The sequence below is a fragment of the Triticum urartu genome, chromosome 4 (genome assembly GCF_003073215.2).
Source record: "Triticum urartu cultivar G1812 chromosome 4, Tu2.1, whole genome shotgun sequence".
Taxonomy (NCBI): domain Eukaryota; kingdom Viridiplantae; phylum Streptophyta; class Magnoliopsida; order Poales; family Poaceae; genus Triticum; species Triticum urartu.
The window spans coordinates 58,428,966-58,456,444 of record NC_053025.1 but is presented as its reverse complement, the minus strand read 5'-3'; the positions used below and the strand labels follow the sequence as shown (position 1 = coordinate 58,456,444).

Sequence of the window (27,479 nt, the reverse complement as noted above, 5' to 3'; positions counted from 1 at the left end):
AGGGAACTTGCACTAGTGAAAGTATGAACCCTAGGCCTTGTTTCCTAGCATTGCAATACCGTTTATGCTCACTTTTATCATTAGTTACCTTGCTGTTTTTATATTTTCATATTACAAAAACCTATATCTACCATTCATATTGCACTTGCATCACCATCTCTTCGCCGAACTAGTGTACCTATACACTTTACCATTGTATTGGGTGTGTTGGGGACACAAGAGACTCTTCGTGATTTGGTTGCAGGGTTGCTTGAGAGAGACCATCTTCATCCTACGTCTCCCAAGGATTGATAAACCTTAGGTCATCCACTTGAGGGAAATTTGCTACTATCCTACAAACCTCTGCACTTGGAGGCCCAACAACGTCTACAAGAAGAAGGTTGTGTAGTAGACATCAATCAAGCACCGCAAGATTGAACCCAAAGCTAAGCACTTCTCCCATTGCAAGTAAGATCAATCTAGTAGGCCAAACCAAACTGATAATTCGAAGAGACTTGCAAAGACAACCAATCATACATAAAAGATTTAAGAGAAGAATCAAATATTGTTCGTAGATAGACTTGATCATAAACCCACAATTCATCGGATCTCGATACACACACAGACCACAAAAAGAGTTACATCGAATAGATCTCCAAGAAGATCGAGGAGAACTTTGTATTGAGATTCAAAGAGAGAGAAGAAGCCATCTAGCTAATAACTATGGACCTGAAGGTCTAAAGTAAACTACTCACACTACAAGAAAGTTGTTAATCTATGACAGTCATTGTCCGTCACAGACGTGACAAAAACCGTCAAGCATGGCTCCGCGTGACGATCCTACAATCCGTCATGTTTATCGCGTCATAATTTGCCAACCCGTCCATCCTTGACGGATTTTGGTTTCCGTCATGATCCATGACGGTCTTTCTCCGTCATCGATCTGCCCCTAGGCCCGTTCGGCCTGCCCAAGGCCTGATCCTCTGTCACGGACTGTTCCGTCACGGATTTACATGACGTGTAGTAAGATGAGTCCCATGTGGCGCCAATGTGTGTCTGACGTGGCGCCAGCGTGGGTATGACGTGGCGTCGTGCAAGCCCATGTAGCATTCGGCCCAATATGGTCTGGTCCATTTATTTTTGTATGGCTAGGCCTATTAGCCCATTTTACTGTAGCCTGGTTGGCCCGTTTGTTTTGGGCTGACCCATTTCTACTTGTTCAATATTCACATCAGCCCATCAAAATTACAGGCCACTCATGTTTTTTGTTTAACCACAAAGTCCGTTTCCAAGCCCACTTCGTCTGACCTGTTAGTGTTTATTCAACCCGGCTCGTCCCATTTTTGTTTTTACGCACAATGTGTGCTAACATTGAGCTTACATATCAAGATCCACTAACATCAGAAGATAAAGGCACAAAATCACAAAGATAGAAAAAAGACACTACATCAAAAAGCACAAGTAACATTGGGCTTACATCTCCACATGCACTGAACATGGAGCAGCAAAATGCAACAAGTTTGCTTCCAATAGTGTGCAGTTTGCACAACAAAAGCATTACAAAATAAGAAGGTTGGTTCCAGCGGTATATTACATTCACATGGCTTCCATGCATCAAGTAGAGAAAGACACTGATCTTGGACTCAAACAACTTACCCTTGAGCCGATCTTGGTTGCAACTGACTTAGCAAAAAGTCTAGTTTTGCATCCATCGCAGCTTGCTTCTTCCTGCTCTCCTCATCTCTATTCCCGTGCTCCTCGTCTTGCCTGATCCTTGCTTCTTCGAACTCCTTCAACATCTTGGTCAACGTGTCAACACGTGCCCGAAGCTCGACATTGTCCCTCTTCTCCGTTGGCACTTCTGCACTGGATCTCGCATGGACATGCTGGATCCCCACATGCTGAAGAAACCTTGGCTTCTTAGTGTGCTTAGCAAGCACTTCAGCTACAGCCTCGGTTGCAGAGTTTGATTCCTGACCATCTTCTGTAGGTTGAGAGGCCTTGTTTTCCATCTCAGTCTAGCAATGCAAGCAACAATCATGGTTATAAGACGGCTTAAGCACAAGTAGAGAAGACGGCAGCAACAAGCTTACATATACGGTCTTTGTAAGGAAAGCTATCATGTATCCTTTACAACTAGACATTTGTGATAACAGTTAGACTAATCTTTTTTCTGTGTGGAGGTGACTCAGGTTATTCATATATACTATCATCTACAACAAAGTGGACTATTTCCTGAATTAACTACAAGTGAGTAATGTTTAAGTCAAATTATTTCTGGAAGTAAATCTCTAAAATATATATACTAAAAGATAAGACAATATATATACTAAAAGATAAGACATTGAGGATGGCCAAAATTGCAATATACAGGGCATGTTTGGATTCTACCCAAGCTGGCCGTGCGAACGCGAGGGCGAGCCAAAATATTGGCGACCGTTTTGGCCGCCTGAACTTGGCCAGCTCATTGGCGAGAAATTGAAATACACAACGGAATGGAGCATGGGCACGCCAAATTATTGGCTGCAATCCAAGCAATGCCCAAGAATCTGGCCAACGCCAATTATTAGATTAATACAAAACTCTATAATTTTAGGTGGCTGATCAAGCACATGTCAAAGTGATTATGTGATTTTATGAAAGTCATTTCATCTAGCCACACATAAAACAAAAACTGATGCTTTTCAATCGCTTCAAATCATATCAGTTGTCTGAAAAAAGGTACAATCATACAGGATAGACTATTACAAGATAGTTAAGTGAACATGTTAACATTTTCAATTAAGATACGCCGACATTTGATTATCAGTTTTCAATCAGGTAAAGTGACTCAAACAATATTAGTTCTATCCATGCAGAAAGGTAAAAATTGATGATTGGTAGTCTTTTAAAGCTGACTTACAATTGCAACTTGCACGACATCAGTGTAGCTTTTCTTTTTCTTGCTGTAGTGACACTCCTTGAACAAATCCAATGCAGTGGGTTCTTTATCTTTGTATTTGTCGCCCTGGAAACAAAAAATATGAAGGCAAGGGAGCATCATACACAGTTACTACATGGACGCAATAGTTTACATGAACCTATGGTCATGAATATTTCTCATGACAATACACATCTAGAGCCACATGTTTGACTTACCAGATTATCACAATGCACAGGATAGCTGCGCGCGCCAGTAGTTTGGTGAAACTTAACTTGAGCTCGATTATTTTTGTTAATTTCACATATCCCCTACATCAATAGACCGACTACATGTAAGGCACACTTTCTAGATTAGCATATAGAAGGCGAGAGATTGGTCTGGAGGAAGAAACATACCATCTTTTTGGGATCCTTCCAGCTTTCCACCAGCTCATTCCACTGCTCATCAGTCATCGAGGGGACAGGAGAAGTTCTCGTCACCAAATGGAGTGGGTGAGGGTCAAAAAACTCTTTCTTGAGCCTATATCGTTGTTGGCGAGTCGCACGTTTCAGCATTTCAGTACAAGCCTTCCTAACTGGCACAACATCTACGTCCATCTGAAACTTGTTCTAGTCCGATGAAAAAACATGTGTAAGTATCATGATTGCACATAATTAACACAATAGCACAAAATTGACAGGTTGATAGCCATTAGAGGGAGAAAGGCCTGGACTATGTACTTACACCAACTTTGCCTACAAAGTTCCTGAAGAGCCCATCTCGGACATGTCCATCTGGGTCCTTGTAATCCTTCCAGCGCTTAAACACAGGCATATGGTGTCTGACTGTGACGTTGCATTCAGTTGCAAACTTTGCAGCAAGAAGAGGTGCCTCTGGCCTTATCCTCCCTTCTGGAATGACAAGCGATAGTTTGCCCTGTCGGCGTCGAGTGATCCTTTCCAGGCCTTTTCATCAAAATCTTTCCATGCATCACCGTCTTTTGGATGACTCAGTTCCTTCTCATTGGGCTGCCTCTTTAGCTCATGCCATTGTGCTTCTTCTGCACCTTTTTTGGAAAGAAACATCCTCTTTAGCCTAGGCACCAATGGAAAATGCCTCAACACTTTCTGTGGAATCTTCTTTCTAGCAGGGTCTTTCCACCTTGATAGTCCACAAACTGGGCAGTTGTCATGATTGGCATATTGCTTTCTGAACATAATGCAATTATTCAAGCACACATGTATAGACTCATACCCAAGGCCTAATTCCTTTAGAAGATTCTTTGCTTCCTTATACGATTTTGGGAGTGTATTGGGTTCAGGGAATGCTTCGGCTAATAGCTTTAAAATTTCAGTAAATGCACTATTCGGGATCCTATGGTATGACTTCAAGTGAAGAAGCTTTACCACAAAGGAGAACCTTGAAAACTTGGTACAACCATGATAAAGCTGTCATTTTGCCTCCTTCATCACATTCTTCAAAAAAGACTCATTCTCAGAAGGGTTTCCACCATTGTTAGCATCTTGATTTTCAGTTTCACTCTGAGCTTGTTCTACTGCTGTGCGTAGGTCTTCAAACATCTCTTCAAACCGGTCAGCGCCATTGTCACCATCCTCAGTGTCATGCACATCAACAGGATGTTCAATAACATCTACATCAAAGTCTTCTCCATGATATATCCAGCGAGTATATGTACTTTCCATGCCATATGTCAGTATGTGCGTGTTCGCAACGGTCTGATGCTAGTAGTTATGATTAAGGCATTTTCTACATGGGCAGAGTATTTTATCATCCTCACTGAATTTCTCTTGAATGAATTTCATAAATTCTTTGACACCTTCGATGTACTCACGGGAAAACAATGTACCATGAATCCAACGTCTATCCATCTGCACTGCAGAAAAAGAACCAACTCAATCAAAGGTTTACCTGGACCATCAAATTAAAATGTACAGTATAGCAAACTAAAATATGTTCGGAATTATAATTATACTGCTTCACACTATAGTGAACACAGTTCATCAAAAGATTTTTCTTTTGCTCTAACAAAGGAACATTTCACCATTTGACAATATTTCATTGATTATTCCACATTAAAGAGGTCTACAAATCCGTAGTACACATTTTTTACACACATGTTTGCACAAAATGTTTGTACAAGGGTAATGATCTTGGATAGTTGGATGCAAGGAAATTTATAGGCATGATCCTCTCATAGTTTACTTACTATAAACTCATCTTGTCTCTTAGTGTAGGGTTGATTTAGTTATAAAATTTTAAAACATAGGAATACATGTCCTTTGGACCACCCCAAAACAGAGGAATACATGTCCTAGAGCTCAAGCTGTTAATTCATCAGCTTTGCTAGATGAAGGTTGAAACTGTAGTAGGAATCACAGCTCATGTAAAAAATGCTGCTGATATAAAGTGCATAAAGTTATTTACAGATTGTGTAACTTCATTGTTGTGGCAAAGAATTCAATGGGCCACCGTGCTGATTTTCGGTCATGGCAGATTATGAAATCCAAATTATCTACTCAAGCTGCTGTTGATTTATCAGTTTATATCTTTCTGAAAAGCTGAAGCTAGCAGGACCAATAGATCATGTATCATACCTCTAGATCTAGATAGACTGAAACCTAAAGGGCAAAAGTTCACCCAACAGGGAGATGAATCCCAGAAGCATTTGCTCTGCATCATACCTATAGATCTAAATAGGCTGAAACCTAAAGGGAAAAAGTTCACCCCAAATTCTGAAGGGGGAAATTGCAAATCAGAATATTTAGTCAACAAATTCTGAAGGAGAGAGAGATGATTTCTGCCGGAGACATACCGCTCGCTCCTGGCTGACGTTGATGTAGGGAAAGAACGGGGGCTTGTCCGATGAGCAAGTGCGGGCAGCGACTGGCTCGTTCGTGCGGCGGCTGGATTGTTGGCGTGGCAATGGCGGGCGGACGCTGGCTTGTCGGCGCAGCAAGGGCGCCCGGCGGCGAGGCAAGAGGCTGAGATGGACCACCCCACCGGATCTAACCACCCTCGCCCGGGCAGTCGTCGATGGCACTGGCGGCGGCGGCGATGGTCGACGGGATCTGGAGGATTGAGAATCAGGGAAAAGAAAGTCTCCACTTCTTTTTTACGGGAAGCAACATAACGCAAAATACATTATCGTGTCCAATGGCACCCACACGTATACTCACAGTTTTATTTTCTTGAGCTGGTCTGACCGACATGTGGACCAACGAATGGGCATGTACGCCACATCAGCAGGAGCACAATCCGTGACGGTTCGGATGGTGTATATTAAAAAAACGCTAGGCCCGACTAAGCCCGCTTGGTCAATCCGCGACGGATTCTGTGACGGTAGCCCGACGTCCGTCATCAAGGGCCCGCTGTTTTCGGGCCCAAACACGGCTTACAAATCGGTGACGGTAGTCGTGACGGGTCATGGTTTTCCGTCATAATTCGTGACAGATTCTAGGAACGTCAGCACGAATCCGTCATGGATTAACAGGTTTCTTGTAGTGTCACACATCATCGGAGGGGCCATGGAGTTGATGTAGAGGCCCTCCATGATCGTTGCCCCCTCTGGCGGAGCTCCAGAAAAGGCCCCAAGATGGGATCTCTTGGGTACAGAAGGTTGCGGCGGTGGAAATAGGGTTTCGTGGTGCTCCTCGATGTTTTCAGGGTATATGAGTATATATAGAAGGAAGAAGTAGATCGGTTGAGCCACGAGGGGCCCACGAGGGGGAGGGCGCGCCCAGGGGTAGGCGCATCCCCCTGCCTCATGGACTCCTCGTTCTTTTCTTGACATCCACTCCAACTCCTCTGGATCACGTTTGTTCCAAAAATCACGTTCCCGAAGGTTTCATTCCGTTTGATATTCCTTTTTTGCGAAACACTGAAATAGGCAAAAAAAACAACAATTTGCACTGGGCCTTGGGTTAATAGGTTAGTCCCAAAAATAATATAAAAGTGTAAAATAAAGCCCATTAACATCCAAAATAGATAATATAATATCATGGAACAATCAAAAATTATAGATACGTTGGAGACGTATCATCTTTTTTCTAATATCATCAAAGAAATGTCTCGAATTGTGTAGATGAAGAGGTTATAGGAGATGATCTTTGAGGACTTATTGTTCGAGGAGGAGGAAGGTGATGACTTTTAGTTGGCGGCTGTCGTGGTGTCTATTCAGGAGGATTCCTGATGGTCGAGGCTCGGTTCTTGATTTGGTCAAAGGACGTTTCTTCGAGCTAGAATCATGGGTCATGATTGTCGAGTGAGGGATTACTTTGCACCGAATGCAGTATATGCTTCCTATTTTTGGCGCAGATTCTGGATGCACCAAGATCTTTTCAACACCATTGCAAAAGTTGTGGAGAAACATGATCCTTGGTTTCAACCGAGAAGGAATGCAATGGGGGCAGCAACTGCAAGTCCATTGTTGAAAATTGCTGCAGCCATGTGAGTCTTTGCTTATAGATGTCGCCTGATGCCATTGATTACTATATTCGCAATGGGGAAGATCTCATCCTGGAGTGTGTGTGATGACTGCTACGTCTTGAGCTTGCGTTGGTTTTCCCCGAAGAGGAAGGGATGATGCAGCAGAGTAGCGTAAGTATTTCCCTCAGTTTTTGAGAACCAAGGTATCAATCCAGTAGGAGGCCACGCTCAAGTCCCTCGTACCTGCACAAAACGATAGCTACTCGCAACCAACGCGATTAGGGGTTGTCAATCCCTTCACGGTCACTTACGAGAGTGAGATCTGATAGATATAATATTTTTGGTATAAAGATGCAAAGTAAAAAGTAAAAGCAAAGTAAAAAAGCAAAGCAAGATTAGAGTGATGGAGATTGATATGATGAGAATAGACCCGGGGGCCATAGGTTTCACTAGTGGCTTCTCTCAAGAGCATAAGTATTCTACGGTGGGTGAACAAATTACTGTTGAGCAATTGACAGAATTGAGCATCGTTATGAGAATATCTAGGCATGATCATGTATATAGGCATCACGTCCGTGACAAGTAGATCGAAACGATTCTTCATCTACTACTATTACCCACTGATCGACCGCTATCCAGCATGCATCTAGAGTATTAAGTTAAAAACAGAGTAACGCCTTAAGCAAGATGACATGATGTAGAGAGATAAATTCATGCAATATGAAATAAACCCCATCTTGTTATCCTCGATGGCAACGATGCAATACGTGCCTTGCTGCCCCTTCTGTCACTGGGAAAGGACACCGCAAGATCGAACCCAAAGCTAAGCACTTCTCCCATGGCAAGAACTACCAATCTAGTTGGCCAAACCAAACGGATAATTCGAAGAGACTTGCAAAGATAACCAATCATACATAAAAGAATTCAGAGAAGATTCAAATATTATTCATAGATAGACTTGATCATAATCCCACAATTCATCGGTCTCAACAAACACACCGCAAAAAGAAGATTACATCGAATAGATCTCCACAAGAGAGGGGGAGAACTTTGTATTGAGATTCAAAGAGAGAGAAGAAGCCATCTAGCTACTAACTATGGACCCGAAGGTCTGAGGTAAACTACTCACACTTCATCGGAGGGGCTATGATGATGTAGAAGCCCTTCGTGATGACGGCCCTCTACCGGCGGAGCTCCGGAACAGGCTCCAAGATGGGATCTCGTGGATACAGAAAGTTGCGGCGGTGGAATTAGGTTTTTGGCTCCTATTCTGATCGTTTGGGGGTACGTGTGTATATATAGGAGGAAGGAGTATGTCGGTGGAGCACCGAGGGGCCCACGAGGCAGGGGGCGCCCTAGGGGGGGCGCCCCCCACCCTCATGACCGCCTCTTTTGTTCCTTGGCATAGGGTCCAAGTCTTCTGGATCACGTTCGGTGAGAAAATCACGTTCCCGAAGGTTTTATTCCGTTTGGACTCCGTTTGATCTGTTTCTCCGAAACACTGAAATAGGCAAAAAACAGCAATTCTGGGCTGGGCCTCCGGTTAATAGGTTAGCCCCAAAAATAATATAAAAGTGGAAAATAAAGCCCAATATAGTCCAAAATAGTAGATAATATAGCATGGAGCAATCAAAAATTATAGATACGTTGGAGACGTATCAATGACCCTATGATGATGTGATTGAAATCTATGGACCGGAGTACTTGAGGGCTCCCAATGATGAAGATAACAAGAGGCTCATGGTGGAAAATGAAGAGAGAAGTTATCCTGGGATGCTTGGATAACTTGATTGTATGCATAGCACAATGAACAATTGCCCTGTGGCTGGGCAAGGTCAGTACAGAGGGCATTGTCATGATCCAACCATCATTCTATATGCAGTTGCATCACATAATCTCTAGATTTGGCCCACATACTTTGGGATGCCTGCCTCTCATAATGATCCCAATGTCTTCTCTCAATCTCCTATTTTTGCAAGGCATCGGTGACAATCTAGCTTCCAACTATGTCATCTATGAAAATGATTACAACAATGATACTACCTTGCCGACGACATCTATTCTCCATGGGCCACATTTGTGAAGATATTCTATTGTCCTAAAGACAACAAGAAATCTACTTCCCAAAGACCTATGGAAGATCATGACAAGATGTGTTATCTTGTACAACATGATCTCAAGGATGAGAAAGAGGACCCGCAAGACTTTCGGTATCTCTTCAATGGTCACCCAATGGAGCTGAAACATAACCCAAATATGATTTAAGCCTTCCTCGAAGCACAACTAAAGATCGAGAATTGTCAAGCTCACAACCGACTTCAAGAAGACCTAATTGAGCACCATTGGTGCCTCCATAGAACTTGGTCTTTATTTTTTTCTCATGTTTATTTGGATTCTTAGTTCATTTGGACTATCTGGTATGTCTGAATTTGATGTTACGTTTGAGAATATTAAATTTACTTTGTTTTTGAATTGTGTGTGCTTGAATTCTTAAGTATTGAACCAATATGTTGTGGTAAAATTTGAAAATGGTTGGATGAATTAGCAAAACAATACTTTTAGGGGATTAAGTATAATTAGGAGATTTTTTGAATCTCAAAAAATAGGATAAGAATCTGGTAGAGATGATCATGCTTAGAGCATCTACAACCAGAATTGCCTAATTCAGGTCCCTATATATCCGTGGACGCGCCCGCGGACAGTGACCAGACGACCCTCAAATAATGCATTTTGCAACCACAATCCCTACTTTAGGAACGTCAAGTACATGCAAACACATGCACGTCGATGATCTTGGCCAAATATAGTTCAATGCAAAAAAGTACAAATTGCTCATACTTAAGAATATGTAATCCAGACATAGTTTAAACATAAATATTGTTCATAGTATATAATTGATAATTAAAAAAAAGCAAAGTTTCCTGATTTTTAGCGTGGACCCACATATGCTCCATAAGATCATTCAGAAGTTCCATATGCACTTGTTGATCTCGTAGTTGTCGATGCATCTCCAGAAGGTTGGAAATGCTCTCAGCCTCTTGTTTCGGGAGGCGGACATGAGTTTCGAGCTTCTCAAAATCATGTGTGCATGCTGCCCTTTCACCCTCATCATCAACAATCATGCCGTGCAAGATTACATAATGTGTCATGAGCTGAGAAAGTGTCTTCGCTTCATTGCTGCTCCATGAAAAATGCCCCGCAATGAGCTTGGAGCACTCCAAATGCCCTCTCCACATCCTTCCTAGCCGCCTCTTGCATTGTTGTCAAGCAGCTTGGTTTGTTGCCTTGGGGGCAGATATGATCTTCAACGCTTCCACTGAGGATAGATATCATCAGCAAGGTAGTACCACATGGTTTAGTTGTGTTCATTGACAGTGTAGTTGCACGGTGGAGCTTCTTGATGGCAGCTGGAACTACGTCGGTATTTCCCCAGAGAGGGAGGGATGATGTAGCACAACGACGGTAGAGTATTTCCCTCAGTTATGAAACCAAGGTATCGAACCAGTAGAAGAACCAAGCAACACAATGTAAACAGCCCCTGCACACAAATAACAACACCTCGCAACCCGACGTGTTGAAGGGGTTGTCAATCCCTTTCGGGTAACGGCGCCAGAAATTGGTGTGTGACGGGAGAAAGTTGTAATAGATTGGAATAATAGATCACAAATAAAATAAAGTGCAGTAAACTATTTTTGTATTTTTGGTTTAATAGATCTGAAAATAAAAGCAAGGAAAAAGTAGATCGCAAAGGCAAATATATGAGAAATAAGACCCAGGGGCCATAGGTTTCACTAGTGGCTTCTCTCGACAAATATAGCAAACGGTGGGTAAACAAATTAATGTTGGTCAATTGATAGAACTTCAAATAATTATGACGATATCTAGGCAATGATCATTACATAGGCATCACGTCAAAGATTAGTAGACCGACTCCTGCCTGCATCTACTACTATTACTCCACACATCGACTGCTATCCAGCATGCATCTAGTGTATTAAGTTCATGAAAAAATGGAGTAATGCAATAAGAACGATGACATGATGTAGACAAGATCCGTTTATCTATATGGTGGTAGATATAGATCTCGTCTTTTGATCCTTAGTGGCAACGATACATACGTGTCGGTTCCCTTTCTGTCACTGGGACCAAGCACCGTAAGATCGAACCCACTACCGGGCACCTCTTCCCATTGCAAGATAAATAGATCGAGTTGGCCAGACAAAGCCCAAATATCGGAGAAGAAATACGAGGCTATAAGAGATCATGCATAAAAGAGATCAAGGAAACTCAAATACTTTCATGGATATAAAAACATAGATCTGATCATAAACTCGAAGTTCATCGATCCCAACAAACACACCGCAAAAGAGTTACATCATATGGATCTCCAAGAGACCATTGTACTGAGAATCAAGAGAGAGAGAGATGAAGCCATCTAGCTACTAACTACGGACCCGAAGGTCTACAAAGAATTACTCACGCATCATCACAGTGGCACCAATGGAAGTGGTGAACCCCTCTGTGATGGTGTTTAGATTGGATCTACTGATTCTAGACTCTACGGCGGCTGGATGAATAATCCGTTGACTCCCCTAGGGTTTTGGGAATATTTGGGTATTTATAGAGCAAAGAGGCGGTCCGGGGGGCACCCGAGGTGGGCACAAACCATCGGGGCACGCTAGGGCCTCCTGGCGCGCCCTGGTGGGTTGTGCCCCCCTTGGGGCACCCCCGAGTGCAACCAGGGCCCATCTGCTTCCTTTTGGCCCATAAAAAATCATCGTAAAGTTTCGTGCCATTTGGTCTCTGTTTGATATTGATTTCCTGCGATGTAAAAAACAGGAACTGGCACTGAGCACTATGTCAATAGGTTAGTACCAAAAAATGATATAAAATGACTATAAAACATCCAAGATTGATAATAAAACAGCATGGAACAATTAAAAATTATAGATACGTTGGAGACGTATCAGCATCCCCAAGATTAACTCCTACTCGTCCTCGAGTAGGTAAATGATAAAAACAGAATTTTTGATGTGGAGTGTTGTTCATCAAGTCATATCATATTCTTTTCTTTATAGCATGGACATTTGGACTTTTATATGATTCAAAGAAATAGTCTAGTTTTGACATAATAATTTAGATACTCAAGCATATCAACAAGCAACCATGTCTTTTAAAATATCAATGTGAAAATAAGTTATCCCTAGCCCATCATGCTCAAACATTGATCCATTCGTGAAACACACTCGAATATTAACTACACCCAATACTTGAGCACGATCATATTGCCTCCTAATTGGTGCTTTTTATAAGAGAAGATGGAGACTCAAATTTCAAAATAAAAATTGCATAAAGTAAAAGAAAGTCCGTTCGTAGAGGGGAGTAGGGATTTGTAGAGGTGCTATAGCTCAAAGCGAAAAATTTGAGATAAAACATTTTGGGAGGTGTATCCATCCCACCAACGAAAATGACTTAGAGTTCCGAATACTTTCCATGCATAGATATATCATAGGCGGTTCCCAAACAGAAAATAAAGTTTATTCTTTTTTCCACCATAACTTTCACTTTCCATGGCTAACCGTATCCACGGGTGCCCTCCATACCAACACCTTCCAAGGAATTTATTATTTGACAACATAAAGTAAATTCATTTTTTTTTGCATTTCGGGACTGGGCATCCCTAATACCTTTGCCTTACTCTCGTGCAATGACAAGTGAATAAACACTCATCTTGAGAATAACACATCTAGCATGGAAAATATTAGCCACCCCTCACCGCTCCATGAGCAAAACAAACACACAAAAGATAAGTTTATTTTGAAAATTAGAGATGGCACATGCAAATTTGCTTAGAACGGCAAAAGAATACCGCATATAGGTAGATATAGTGGACTCATTTGGCAAAACTGGTTTAAAGGATTTTGGATGCACAAGTAGAGGTCATACTTAGTGCAAAATGAAGGCTAGAAGCGACCAACCAAGAAACGAATAATCTCATAAGCAAGCATTAAGCATAATTAACACCGAATAATGCACCACAGGTAGGATATAATTTTCATTGCATGATTATTAACTTTCGTGCATGCATAGGGAATCACAAACCTTAACACCCATATTCTTACTAGAACACAATTACTCATCAACATAACTCACATATCACATCATCATATCTCAAAACTATTACTAAGAATCAAGTTTATTTTGTCCAATGATATTCATGAAATTTTCTTTACTTTATCCTTCTTGGATATCTATCACTTTGGGACTAATTTTCATGTGTTGCTTTTCATAAGCTCAAATAAATCTAAGTGAAGTAAGAGAGCATTTCTTCAAAAATAACAAAGCACACCGTGCTCAAAAAGATATAAGTGAAGCACTAGAGCAAGTCCTAGCTCATAAAAGATTTAAGTGAAGCATAGAGAGCAATTCTAACAAGTCATGACATAATTTTGGCTCTCTCAAATAGGTGTGTCCAGCAAGGATTGATAACTTAAAACACAAAATAAAACAAGCAAATACACATATCATACAAGATGCTCCAAGCAAAACACATATCATGTGACGAATAAAAATATAGTCTCGAGTAAAATACCGATAGTTGTTGGAAGAAAGCGGGGATGCCACTCGAGGGTATCCCCAAGCTTAGTTGGTTGCTCATTCTTGGATAATAGCTTGGGATGCCGGGGCATCCCCAAGCTCAGGCTCTTACATCCTTCCTTCATCCATCGTAAGATAACCCAAAACTTGAAAACTTCAATCACACAAAACTCAACAAAGCCTTCTTGAGATCCCTTAGTATAAGAATAATAAACAACTACTATAAATGATGTATCAAACCAATTCATATTTTGTTTTTGTATTATATCTACTGTATTCCAACTTTTCTATGGCAAAAACTCATCAAAAAAACCATAGAGCCATCAAAATAAGCACACAACACAAAGAAAACAGAATATGTCAAAACAAAATAGTTTGTATAAATCTGACTATTTCGAATACTTCTGAAACTCCAAAAACTATGAAAAATTAGGATGGCCTGAGAAATTTGTATATTGATCTACTTCAAGCGGAATGGGTATTTTATCGCTCTCTGGTAAAAAATGAAAATTCATTTCGTGAGCACACACTTTCTATTTTTTTAGCAAGATCAAACAACTATCACCCAAGAAGATCCTAAAGGCTTTACTTGGCACAAACACTAATTAAAACATAAAAACACAATCATAACAGTAGCATAATTGTGCTAACACTCAAGAACATAAAGCAAAAATAAATTTATTCATTGGGTTGCTTTCCAACAAGCGCTATAGTTTTACGCCCTTAGCTAGGCATATAGCAAGGATCTAAGTTTTTTCATCTTTGGTTCGAGATCCATAAGATGCCCTCATGATTGATTCATAGGGTGGCTTAATTCTATTTGTAGGAAAGTGTTCCATACCATTCCTCAAAGGAAATTGGAACTTAATATTGCCTTCTTTCATATCAATCACGGCACTGATAGTGCGTAACAATGGTCTACCAAGAATAATTGGACAAGACAGATTGCAATCAATATCAAGAACAATAAAATATATGGGCACATAATTTCTATTTGCAAGAATAAGAACATCATTAATCCTTCCCATAGGCTTTTTAATAGTGGAATCCGCCAAGTGCAAATTCGAGAAACATTCTTCAAGATTGGTAAGACCAAGCACATCACATAAAGATTTTGGAATTGTGAAAACACTAGCACCCAAGTCACACAAAGCAAAACATTCACAATTTTTAATCTTGACTTTGATAGTAGGTTCCCACTCATCATACAATTTTCTAGGAATTGAAACTTCTAATTCCAATTTTTCTTCAAGAGCTTTCATCATAGCATCAACAATATGTTTAGTAAAAGCTTTATTTTGTTCATAAGCATGGGGTGAATTTATCATGGATTGCAACAAAGAAATACAATCAATCAAATAGCAACTATCATAATGAAAGTCTTTGTAATCCAAAATAGTGGGTGCATCACTAGCTAAAGTTTTGACCTCTCCAAACCCACTTTCATCAATTTTCTCAACAAGATTTTCACCCTCCGAAATATTGGGACGACTTCTACCTAAAGTTGACTCTTCTCCAGTCCCTTTTTCATCATTCTTAACTTTACTAAACAAGGAATCAATATAAGAACACCAATCATTTTAAGATCTTCATCACTTTTGTGTTCTAACGAGATTGGTTTGGCAGCCATTTGATTTACTAAGGTAGCTTGTGCATCGGATATTTTTTCCAACAAACTTTCAGCAAAAGCATACTTAGATTGGAGATTGCAAACTTCTCTACTAATATCATTAAGTTGTTTTGTGATAGCATCTAGCACAACAGAGTGCTCCTTAAGTTCTTCAGTAAAATACTTATTATGCTCAAATTGTGTAGTCATATATTCCTTGGTACTTTTCTCAATTTCAAGAAAAATATTTGGGTGGAACATCATAATATTTTCTTTGAGGCATCATGACTACGCAAACATGAAAGCACACAAAAACAGATCCGACAAGAAAACAGCGAACGGAAAAGGAGAGGCGAATAAAATGGCAAATTTTTGTGAAGTGGTGGAGAGGCAAACGAGAGGAAAATGGCAACTAATGTAAATTGCGAGGAGATGAGATTTGTGATTAGGAACCTGGTTATGATGAAGATCCTCCCCGGCAACAGCGCCAGAAGGCACGTTGACGGGAGACTATCTTGACTTGATCCTCCCCGGTAACGGCGCCAGAAATTCTCCTTGATGGCAGCTGGAACTACGTCGGTATTTCCCAGGAGAGGGAGGGATGATGTAGCATAGCGACGGTAGAGTATTTCCCTCAGTTATGAAACCAAGGTATCGAACCCGTAGGAGAACCAAGCAACACAATGTAAACAACCCCTGCACACAAATAACAACACCTCGCAATCCGACATGTTAAAGGGGCTGTCAATCCCTTTCGGGTAACGGCACCAGAAATTGATGTGTGGCGGGAGAAAGTTGTAATAGATAGAAATAATAGATCGCAAATAAAATAAAGTGCAACAAAATATTTTTGTATTTTTGTTTTAATAGATCTGAAAATAAAAGCAAGGAAAAAGTAGATCGCAAAGGCAAATAATATGAAGAAGAGACCCGGGGGCGTAGGTTTCACTAGTGGCTTCTCTCGAGAAAAATAGCAAACGGCGTGTAAACAAATTACTGTTGGGCAATTTATAGAACTTCTAATAATTATGAAGATATCCAGGCAATGATCATTACATAGGCATCAGTCCAAGATTAGTAGACCGACTCCTGCCTGCATCTACTACTATTACTCCACACATCGACCGCTATCCAGCATGCATCTAGTGTATTAAGTTCATGGAAAAATGGAGTAATGCAATAAGAACGATGACATGATGTAGACAAGATCCGTTTATCTATATGGCGGTAGATATAGATATTGTCTTTTTATCCTTAGTGGCAATGATACATACATGTCGGTTCCCTTTCTATCACTGGGATCAAGCACTGTAAGATCGAACCCACTATCAGGCACCTCTTCCCATTGTAAGATAAATAGATCGAGTTGGCCAGACAAAACCCAAATATCGAAGAAGAAATACGAGGCTATAAGACATCATGCATAAAAGAGATCAAAGAAACTCAAATACTTTCATGGATATAAAAACATAGATCTGATCATAAACTCGAAATTCATCGATACCAACAAACACACCGCAAAAGAGTTACATCATATGGATCTCCAAGAGACCATTGTATTGAGAATCAAGAGAGAGATGAAGCCATCTAGCTACTAACTACGGACCCTCCATAATAATTTCAGTATTAGGATCTGGAATTATCTGCAGATTGATTGGTCTGCGGGGACCTCCATGCTTGATTTGGTTACTCAGGCAAGGAGAAGTTTTGATAAGCCTTTCTTCACTGAATGGTGTTCATTGCCTGCTGGAATATCTGGATCATCAGAAATGCCAAAGTGTTCAGAAGTGAGAGGGCAAGTTTCAATAAATGAAGAAGTGCTTTTAGGCATGATATTAGTCTAATGCAACACAGAATCAAATCTGCTTACAAGGATGACTTGCTGAAATTGATCTCTTTCCTCCCCCCTTAAGTTTGTTTTTGTAAACTTTTCTTCCTTTCTTGTATTCTGGTTACTTCTTGTAATCATACTGTTGTAATTGTTTTTCATTCTTAATAAAATTTTGTTCTGTTGTGGGGGTTTTACCCCACAGTTCCCAGTCAAAAAAAACTACGGACCCGAAGGTCTACAAATAACTACTCACGCATCATCACAGAGGCACCAATGCAAGTGGTGAACCCCTCCATGATGGTGTTTAGATTGGATCTGGTGATTCTGGACTCTGCGGCGGCTGTATGAATATTTCGTCGACTCCTCTAGGGTTTTGGGAATATTTGGGAATTTATAGAGCAAAGAGGCGGTCCGGGGGGCACCCGAGGTGGGCACAACCCATCGGGGCGCGCCAGGGCCTCCTGGCGCGCCCTGGTGGGTTGTGCCCCCCCCCTCACTGAAGGAAATATGCCCTAGGGGCAATAACAAAGTTATTATTTATTTCCTTATGTCATGATAAATGTTTATTATTCATGCTAGAATTGTATTAACCGGAAACATAATACATGTGTGAATACATAGACAAACAGAGTGTCACTAGTATGCCTCTACTTGACTAGCTCGTTGATCAAAGATGGTTATGTTTCCTAACCATAGACATGAGTTGTCATTTGATTAACGGGATCACATCATTAGGAGAATGATGTGATTGACTTGACCCATTCCGTTAGCTTAGCACTTGATCGTTTAGTTTGTTGCTATTGCTTTCTTCATGACTTATACATGTTCCTATGACTGTGAGATTATGCAACTCCCATTTACCGGAGGAACACTTTGTGTGCCACCAAACGTCACAACATAACCGGGTGATTATAAAGGTGATCTACAGGTGTCTCCGAAGGTACTTGTTGGGTTGGCGTATTTCAAGATTAGGATTTGTCACTCCGATTGTCGGAGAGGTATCTCTGTGCCCACTAGGTAATGCACATCACTAAAAGCCTTGCAAGCATTGCAACTAATGAGTTAGTTGCGGGATGATGTATTTCGGAACGAGTAAAGAGACTTGCCGGTAACGAGATTGAACTAGGTATTGAGATACAGACGATCGAATCTCGGGCAAGTAACATACCGATGACAAAGGGAACAATGTATGTTGTTATGCGGTTTGACCGATAAAGATCTTCGTAGAATATGTGGGAGCCAATATGAGCATCCAGGTTCCGCTATTGGTTATTGACCGGAAACGTGTCTCGGTCATGTCTACATTGTTCTCGAACCCGTAGGGTCCGCACGCTTAAAGTTCGATGACGGTTATATTATGAGTTTATGTGTTTTGCTGTACCGAAGGTAGTTTGGAGTCCCGGATGAGATCGGGGACATGACGAGGAGTCTCAAAATGGTCGAGACGTAAAGATTGATATATTGGACGACTATATTCGGACATCGGAAAGGTTTCGAGTGATTCGGGTATTTTTCGGAGTATCGGAGAGTTACGGGAATTCGCCGGGGAGTATATGGGCCTTATTGGGCTTTAGAGGAAAGAGAGAGGAGAGGCTGCGCGCCCCCCAATGCTTAGTCTGAATTGGACTAGGGGGAGGGGCTGCGCCCCCTCCTTCCTTCTCTTCCCTCTTCCCTTTCCTTGACTCCTACTCCTACTACTTGGAAGGGGAGTAATCCTACTCCCGGTGGGAGTAGGACTCCTCCAGGGCGCGCCATAGGGGCCGGCCCTCTCCCCCTCCTCCACTCCTTTATATACGTGGCCAGGGGGCACCCCATAGACACAACAATTGATCATTGATCTTTTAGCCATGTGCGGTGCCCCCTCCACCACAATCCACCTCGGTCATATCGTAGCAGTGCTTAGGCGAAGCCCTGCGTCGGTAGTATCATCATCACCGTCATCAAGCCATCGTGCTGACAGAACTCTCCCTCGGAGCTCTGCTGGATCGGAGTTCGTGGGACGTCATCGAGCTGAACGTGTACTCAACTCGGAGGTTTCGTGCGTTCGGTACTTAGATCGGTCGGATCGTGAAGACGTACGACTACATCAACCGCGTTGTGCTAACGCTTCCACTTTCAGTCTACGAGGATACGTGGACACACTCTCCCCTCTCGTTGATATGCATCACCATGATCTTGCGTGTGCGTAGGATTTTTTTTAAATTACTACGTTCCCCAACAGTGGCATCCGAGCCAGGTTTTATGCGTTGATGTAATATGCACGAGTAGAACACAAGTGAGTTGTGGGCGATATAAGTCATACTGCTTATCAGCATGTCACACTTTGGTTCGGCGGTATTGTTGGATGAAGCGGCCTGAACCGACATTACGCGTACGCTTACGCGAGACTGGTTTTACCGCCGAGCTATGCACACAGGTGACTAGCGGGTGTCAGTTTCTCCAATTTTAGTTGAACCGAGTGTGGCTATGCCCGGTCCTTGAGAAGGTTAAAACAACACTAACTTGACAAACTATCGTTGTGGTTTTTATGCGTAGGTAAGAACGGTTCTTGCTCAGCCCGTAGCAGCCACGTAAAACTTGCAACAACAAAGGAGAGGACGTCTAACTTGTTTTTGCAGGGCATGTTGTGATGTGATATGGTCAAGACGTGATGAGATATAAGTTGTTGTATAAGATGATCATGTTTTGTTGAAGTTATCGGCAACTGGCAGAAGCCTTATGGTTGTCTCTTTATTGCATAAGATGCAAGCGCCAAATAATTGCTTTACTTTATCGCTATGCGATAGCAATAGTTGCAAGAGCAATAGTTGGCGAGACGACCATGTGAAGACACATTGATATAGATCAAGATGATGGAGATCATGGTGTCATGCCGGTGACGATGGAAATCATGACGGTGCTTTGGAGATAGAGATCAAAGGCACAAGATGATGATGGCCATATCATGTCACATATTTTGATTGCATGTGATGTTTATCTTTTATACATCTTATTTTGCTTAGTTCAATGATAGCTTTATAAGATGATCTCTCACTAATTATCAAGGTACAAGTGTTCTCCCTGAGTATGCACCATTGCGAAAGTTCTTCATGTTGAGACACCACGTGATGATCGGGTGTGATAGGCTCTACGTTCAAATACAACTGGTGCAAAACAGTTGTACACGCGGAATACTCGGGCTAAACTTGATGAGCTTAGCATATAACATATATGGCCTCGGAACACTGAGACCGAAAGGTCGAGCGTGAATCATATAGTAGATATGATCAACATAGTGATGTTCACCATTGAAACTACTCCATCTCACGTGATGATCGGACATAGTTTAGTTGATATGGATCACGTGATCACTTAGAGGATTAGAGGGATGTCTATCTAAGTGGGAGTTCTTAAGTAATATGATTAATTGAACTTAAATTTATCATGGACTTAGTCCTGGTAGTATTAGCATATCTATGTTGCAGATCAATAGCTCGCGTTTAGCTCATCGATTTTTTTTGATATGTTCCTAGAGAAAACTAAGTTGAAAGATGTTAGTAGCAATGATGCGGATTGGATCCGTGATCTGAGGTTTATCCTCATTGCTGCACAGAAGAATTATGTCCTTGATGCACCGCTAGGTGACAAACCTATTGCAGGAGCAGATGCAGATGTCATGAACGTTTGGCTAGCTCAATATGATGACTACTTGATAGTTTAGTACACCATGCTTAAACGGCTTAGAATCGGGACTTCAAAGGCATTTTGAACGTCATGGACCATATGAGATGTTCCAGGAGTTGAAGTTAATATTTCAAGCAAATACCCAAGTTGAGAGATATGAAGTCTCCAACAAGTTCTATAGCTAAAAGATGGAGGAGAATAGCTCAAGCAGTGAGCATGTGCTCAGATTGTCTGGGTACTACAAAAACTTGAATCAAGTGGGAGTTAATCTTCCAGATAAAATAGTGATTGACAGAATTCTCTAGTCACCATCACCAAGTTAGTAGAACTTCGTGATGAATTATAATATGCAAGGGATAACGAAAACGATTCCCAAGCTCTTCGTGATGCTGAAATCGACGAAGATAGAAATCAAGAAAAGCATCAAGTATTGATGGTAAACAAAACCACTAGTTTCAAGTAAAGGGACAAAGGGAAGAAAGGGGTACTTCAAGAATAACGGCAAGCAAGTTGCTGCTCAAGTGAAAAAACTCAAGTCTGGACCTAAGCCTGAAACTGAGTGCTTCTACTGCAAACGGACTGGTCACTCGAAACGGAACTACCCCAAGTAATTGGCGGATAATAAGGATGGCAAAGTGAACATATGTATATTTGATATACATGTTATTGATGTGTACTTTACTAGTGTTTATAGCAACCCCTCAGTATTTGATACTAATTCAGTTGCTAAGAATAGTAACTCGAAACGGGGGTTGCTGAATGAACAAAGACTAGTTAAGGGTGAAGTAACGATGTGTATTGGAAATGGTTCCAAGATTGATATGATCATCATCGCACACTCCCTATACTTTCGGGATTAGTGTTAAACCAAAAATAAATGTTATTTAGTGTTTACGTTGAGCATGAATATGATTGGATCATGTTTATTGCAATACGGTTATTCATGTAAGTTAGAGAATAATTGTTGTTCTGTTTACATGAATAAAACCTTCTATGGTCATACACCCAATGAAAACGGTTTGTTGGATCTCGATCGTGGTGATACACATTTTCATAATATTGAAGCCAAAAGATGCAAAGTTAATAATGATAGTGCAACTTATTTGTGGCACTGCCGTTTAGGTCATATTGGTGTAAGCGCATGAAGAAAATCCATGCTGATGGGCTTTTGGAATCACTTGATTATGAATCAGTTGATGCTTGCGAACCATGTCTCATGGGCAAGATGACTAAGACTCCGTTCTTCGGAACAATGGAGCGAGCAATAGATTTGTTGGAAATCATACATACCGATGTATGTGGTCTGATGAATATTGAGGCTCGCGGCAGGTATCATTATTTTCTGATCTTCACAGATGATTTGAGCATATATGAGTATATCTACTTGATGAAACGAAAGTCTGAAAACATTTGAAAAGTTCAAAGAATTTCAGAGTGAAGTGGAGAATCATCGTAACAAAAATAAAAGTTTCTACGATATGATCGCAGAAGTAAAATATTTGAGTTACGAGTTTGGCATTCAGTTAAAACTATGTGAAATAGTTTCACTACTCACCTGGAACACCATACTGTAATGGTGTGTCCGAACATCGTAACCGTACTTTATTAGATATGGTGCGATCTATGATGTCTCTTACCGATTTACCACTAACATTTTGGGGTTATGCATTAGAGACAACTACATTCACATTAAATAGGGCACCATCTAAATCCGTTGAGACGACACCGTATGAACTATGGTTTGGCAAGAAACCCTAAGATGTCGTTTCTTAAAGTTTGAGGTTGCAATGCTTATGTGAAAAAAATTCAACCTGATAAGCTCAAACCCAAATCGGAGAAGTGCGTCTTCATAGGATACCCAAAATAAAATGTTGGGTACACCTTCTATCACAGATCCGAAGGCAAGATATTCATTGCTGAGAATGGATCCTTTCTAGAGAAGGAGTTTCTCTCAAAAGAAGTGAGTGGGAGGAAAGTAGAACTTGATGAGGTAACTGAACCTGCTCCCTTATTGAAAAGTAGTTCATCACAGAAATCTGTTCCTGTGACTACTACACCAATTAGTGAGGAAGCTAATGATGATGATCATGTAACTTCAGATCAAGTTACTACCGAACCTCGTAGGTAAACCAGAGTGAGATCCGCACCAGAGTGGTACGGTAATCCTGTTCTGGAGGTCATGTTACTTGACCATGATGACCCTGCGAACTATGAGGAAGCGATGATGAGCCCAGATTCCGCGAAATGGCTTGAGGCCATGAAATCTGAGATGAGATCCATGTATAAGAACAAAGTATGGACTTTGATTGACTTGCGCAAAGACCGGCGAGCCATTGAGATTAAATGGATCTTCAAGAGGAAGACGGACGCTGATAGTAGTGTTACTATCTACAAAGCTAGAATTGTCGCAGAAGGTTTTTGACAAGTTCAAGGTGTTGACTACGATGAGAGTTTCTCACTCGTATCTACGCTTAAGTTTGTCTGAATCATATTAGCAATTGCCACATTTTATGAAATCTGGCAAATGGATAAACAAAACTACATTCCTTAATGGATTTATTAAAGAAGGGTTGTATATGATGCAACAAGAAAGTTTTGTCAATCCTAAAGGTGCTAACAAAATATGCAAGCTCCAGCGATCCATTTATGGACTGGTGCAAGCATCTCGGAGTTTGAATATACGCTTTGATAAGTTTATCAAAGCATATAGTTTTATACAGACTTGCAGTGAAGCCTGTATTTACAAGAAAGTGAGTGGGAGCACTACAACATTTCTGATAAGTATATGTGAATGCCATATTGTTGATTGGAGATAATGTAGAATTATTCTGCAAAGCATAAAGGAGTGTTTGAAAGGAGTTTTTCAAAGAAAGACCTCGGTGAAGCTGCTTACATATTGAGCATCAAGATCTATAGAGATAGATCAAGGCGCTTGATAAGTTTTTCAATGAGTGCATACCTTGACAAGATTTTGAAGTAGTTCAAAATGGAAAAGTCAAAGAAAGAGTTCTTGCCTGTGTTACAAGGTGTGAAACTAAGTAAGACTTAAAGCCTGACCACGGCAGAAGATAGAAAGAGAATGAAAGTCATTCCCTATGCCTTGGCCATAGGTTCTATAAAATATGTCATGCTGTGTACCAGATCTATTGTATACCCTACACTGATTTTGGCAAGGGAGTACAATAGTGATCTAGGAGTAGATCACTGGACAGCGGTCAAAATTATCCTTAGTGGAATAAGGATATGTTTCTCGATTATGGAGGTGACAAAAAAAAGGTTCGTCGTAAAGGGTTACGTCGATGCAAATTTTGACACTGATCCAGATGACTCTAAATCTCAATCTGGATACATATTGAAAGTGGGAGCAATTAGCTAGAGTAGCTCCGTGCAGAGCATTGTTGACATAGAAATTTGCAAAATACTTACGGATCTGAATGTGGCAGACCCGTTGACTAAACTTCTCTCACAAGCAAAACATGATCACACCTTAGTACTCTTTGGGTGTTAATCACATAGCGATGTGAACTAGATTATTGACTCTAGTAAACCCTTTGGGTGTTGGTCACATGCCAATGTGAACTATGGGTGTTAACCACATGGTGATGTGAACTATTGGTATTAAATCACATGGCGATGTGAACTAGATTATTGACTCTAGTGCAAGTGGGAGACTGAAGGAAATATGCCCTACAGGGCAATAATAAAGTTATTATTTATTTCCTTATATCATGATAAATATTTATTATTCATTCTAGAATTGTATTAACCGGAAACATAATACATGTGTGAATACATAGACAAACAGAGTGTCACTAGTATGCCTCTACTTGACTAGCTCGTTGATCAAAGATGGTCATGTTTCCTAACCATAGACATGAGTTGTCATTTGATTAACGGGATCACATCATTAGGAGAATGATGTGATTGACTTGACCCATTCTGTTAGCTTAGCACCTGATCGTTTAGTTTGTTGCTATTGCTTTCTTCATGACTTATACATGTTCCTATGACTATGAGATTATGCAACTCCCGTTTACCGAAGGAACACTTTGTGTGCCACCAAACGTCACAACGTAACTGGGTGATTATAAAGGTGCTCTACAGGTGTCTCCGAAGGTACTTGTTGGGTTGGCGTATTTTGAGATTAGGATTTGTCACTCCAATTGTCGGAGAGGTATCTCTGGGCCCACTCGGTAATGCACATCACTATAAGCCTTGCAAGCATTGCAACTAATGAGTTAGTTGCGGGATGATGTATTACAGAACGAGTAAAGAGACTTGCCGGTAACGAGATTGAACTAGGTATTGAGATACCGATGATCGAATCTTGGGCAAGTAACATACCGATGACAAAGGGAACAACGTATGTTGTTATGCGGTTTGACCGATAAAGATCTTCGTAGAATATGTGGGAGCTAATATGAGCATCCAGGTTCCGCTATTGGTTATTGACCGGAAACGTGTCTCGGTCATGTCTACATTGTTCTCGGACCCGTAGGGTCCGCACACTTAAAGTTCGATGACGGTTATATTATGAATTTATGTGTTTTGATGTACCGAAGGTAGTTCGGAGTCCCGGATGAGATCGGGGACATGACGAGGAGTCTCGAAATGGTCGAGACATAAAGATCAATATATTGGACGACTATATTCGGACATCGGAAAGGTTCCGAGTGATTCGGGTATTTTTCGGAGAACCAGAGAGTTACGGGAATTCGCCGGGGAGTATATGGGCCTTATTGGACTTTAGAGGAAAGAGAGAGGAGAGGTTGCACGCCCCCCAATGCCTAGTCCGAATTGGACTAGGGGGGGCTGCGCCCCCTCCTTCCTTCTCTTCCCTCTTCCCTTTCCTTGACTCCTACTCCTCGGAGTAGGACTCCTCCAGGGCGCGCCATAGGGGCCGACCCTCTCCCCCTCCTCCACTCCTTTATATACGTGGCCAGGGGCCACCCCATAGACACAACAATTGATCATTGATCTTTTAGCCGTGTGCGGTGCCCCCTCCACCACAATCCACCCCGGTCATATCGTAGCAGTGCTTAGGCGAAGCCCTGCGTCGGTAGCATCATCATCACCACCATCAAGCCGTCGTGCTGACGGAACTCTCCCTCGAAGCTCTGCTGGATCGGAGTTCGTGGGACGTCATCGAGTTGAATGTGTGCTGAACTCGGAGGTGCCATGTGTTCGGTACTTGGATCGGTCGGATCGTGAAGACGTACGACTACATCAACCGCATTGTGCTAACGCTTCCGCTTTCGGTCTACGAGGGTACGTGGACACACTCTCCCCTCTCGTTGCTATGCATCACCATGATCTTGCGTGTGCGTAGGATTTTTTTTAAATTACTACGTTCCCCAACACTTAGGGCACCTCCAGGTGCAACCAGGGCCCATCTGCTCCCTTTTGGCCCATAAAAAATCATCGTAAAGTTTCGAGCCATTTAGACTTCGTTTGATATTGGTTTTCTGTGATATAAAAAACATGGAAAAACAGGAACTAGCACCGGGCACTATGTCAATAGGTTAGTATCAAAAATGATATAAAATGACTATAAAGTAATTATAAAACATCCAAGATTGATAATAAAACAGCATGAAACAATAAAAAATTATAGATACATTGGAGACGTATCACTTCTCCATCACAAAGCCTCTTGAATAAAGGAGACTGTTGGAGCACATTGATGTCATTGCATGAACTAGGTGTGCCAAAGAAAACATGCCAAATTCAGAAGCCCTTCGACGCCACTAATTCAAGTATGATGGTGGCTTCTTTGACGTGACCTTGGTACTGCCTACGCAAACCTTTTGGGTAGTTGTTTTACTGCAGTGCATGCAATCAACTGAACCTAACATATCTGGAAATCCTCTTGCTTCTCCAATTGCCAACAATTTTTCTGTGTCCTCCACAGTTGGCTCTCTCAGGTACTCTGCTCCGAACACCTTGACCACAGTGCGTGCAAATTGCATCGTGGTCGTTAGGACTGTGCTCTCTGCCATCCTGATTTCTATATCAATTGACCTGCGGCCTTCCCATAAGCAAGCATCCTGAGAGGAGCAGTGCATTTCTGCGGATGAGAGAAATAAACTTGTCCACAACAATCCTTCCTCGCCTTGAAGTTGTCATCAGTCTCCTCTACAACAGCCACTATACGCAAGAACAAATTTCTGCTCATTTGGTAGCAACTTCGAAAGAAACTTTCAGGGGAAATTGGGTCCGCCGTGAAGCAGTCCAAGTACAAAAGCCCTGCACCGGCAATCCTATCACGAGGAATAACTCTTCGGCCCTTTAAGGAACCCTTGAAGTTCAGAACGTGCCCTCCTTCCTTCTCTAACTCCTCTTGGTTGCTCATCATCATCATGATTTCGGCATCCTCATCGTCCGAATCTGAGGAGGCGATGAATTCATTGAATATGAATCCGTCAAGGTGAGAGTTTTCATAGCCATCATTC

The 27,479-nt window shown here is 41.4% G+C and overlaps 1 protein-coding gene across 1 annotated transcript; it reads right to left on the bottom strand.

Annotated features, from left to right (window-relative positions):
- Positions 1 to 1,631: 1,631 nt before the first annotated feature.
- LOC125554596 lies at positions 1,632 to 27,092 on the bottom strand. Its single transcript, XM_048718108.1, has 7 exons — positions 26,832 to 27,092; positions 5,913 to 5,970; positions 3,626 to 3,846; positions 3,298 to 3,510; positions 3,118 to 3,210; positions 2,882 to 2,986; positions 1,632 to 1,997 (listed from the first exon to the last, which is right to left on the bottom strand). Exons 1-7 carry the CDS (start codon positions 27,090 to 27,092, stop codon positions 1,632 to 1,634), a joined length of 1,317 nt encoding a protein of 438 aa, XP_048574065.1.
- Positions 27,093 to 27,479: the final 387 nt, after the last annotated feature.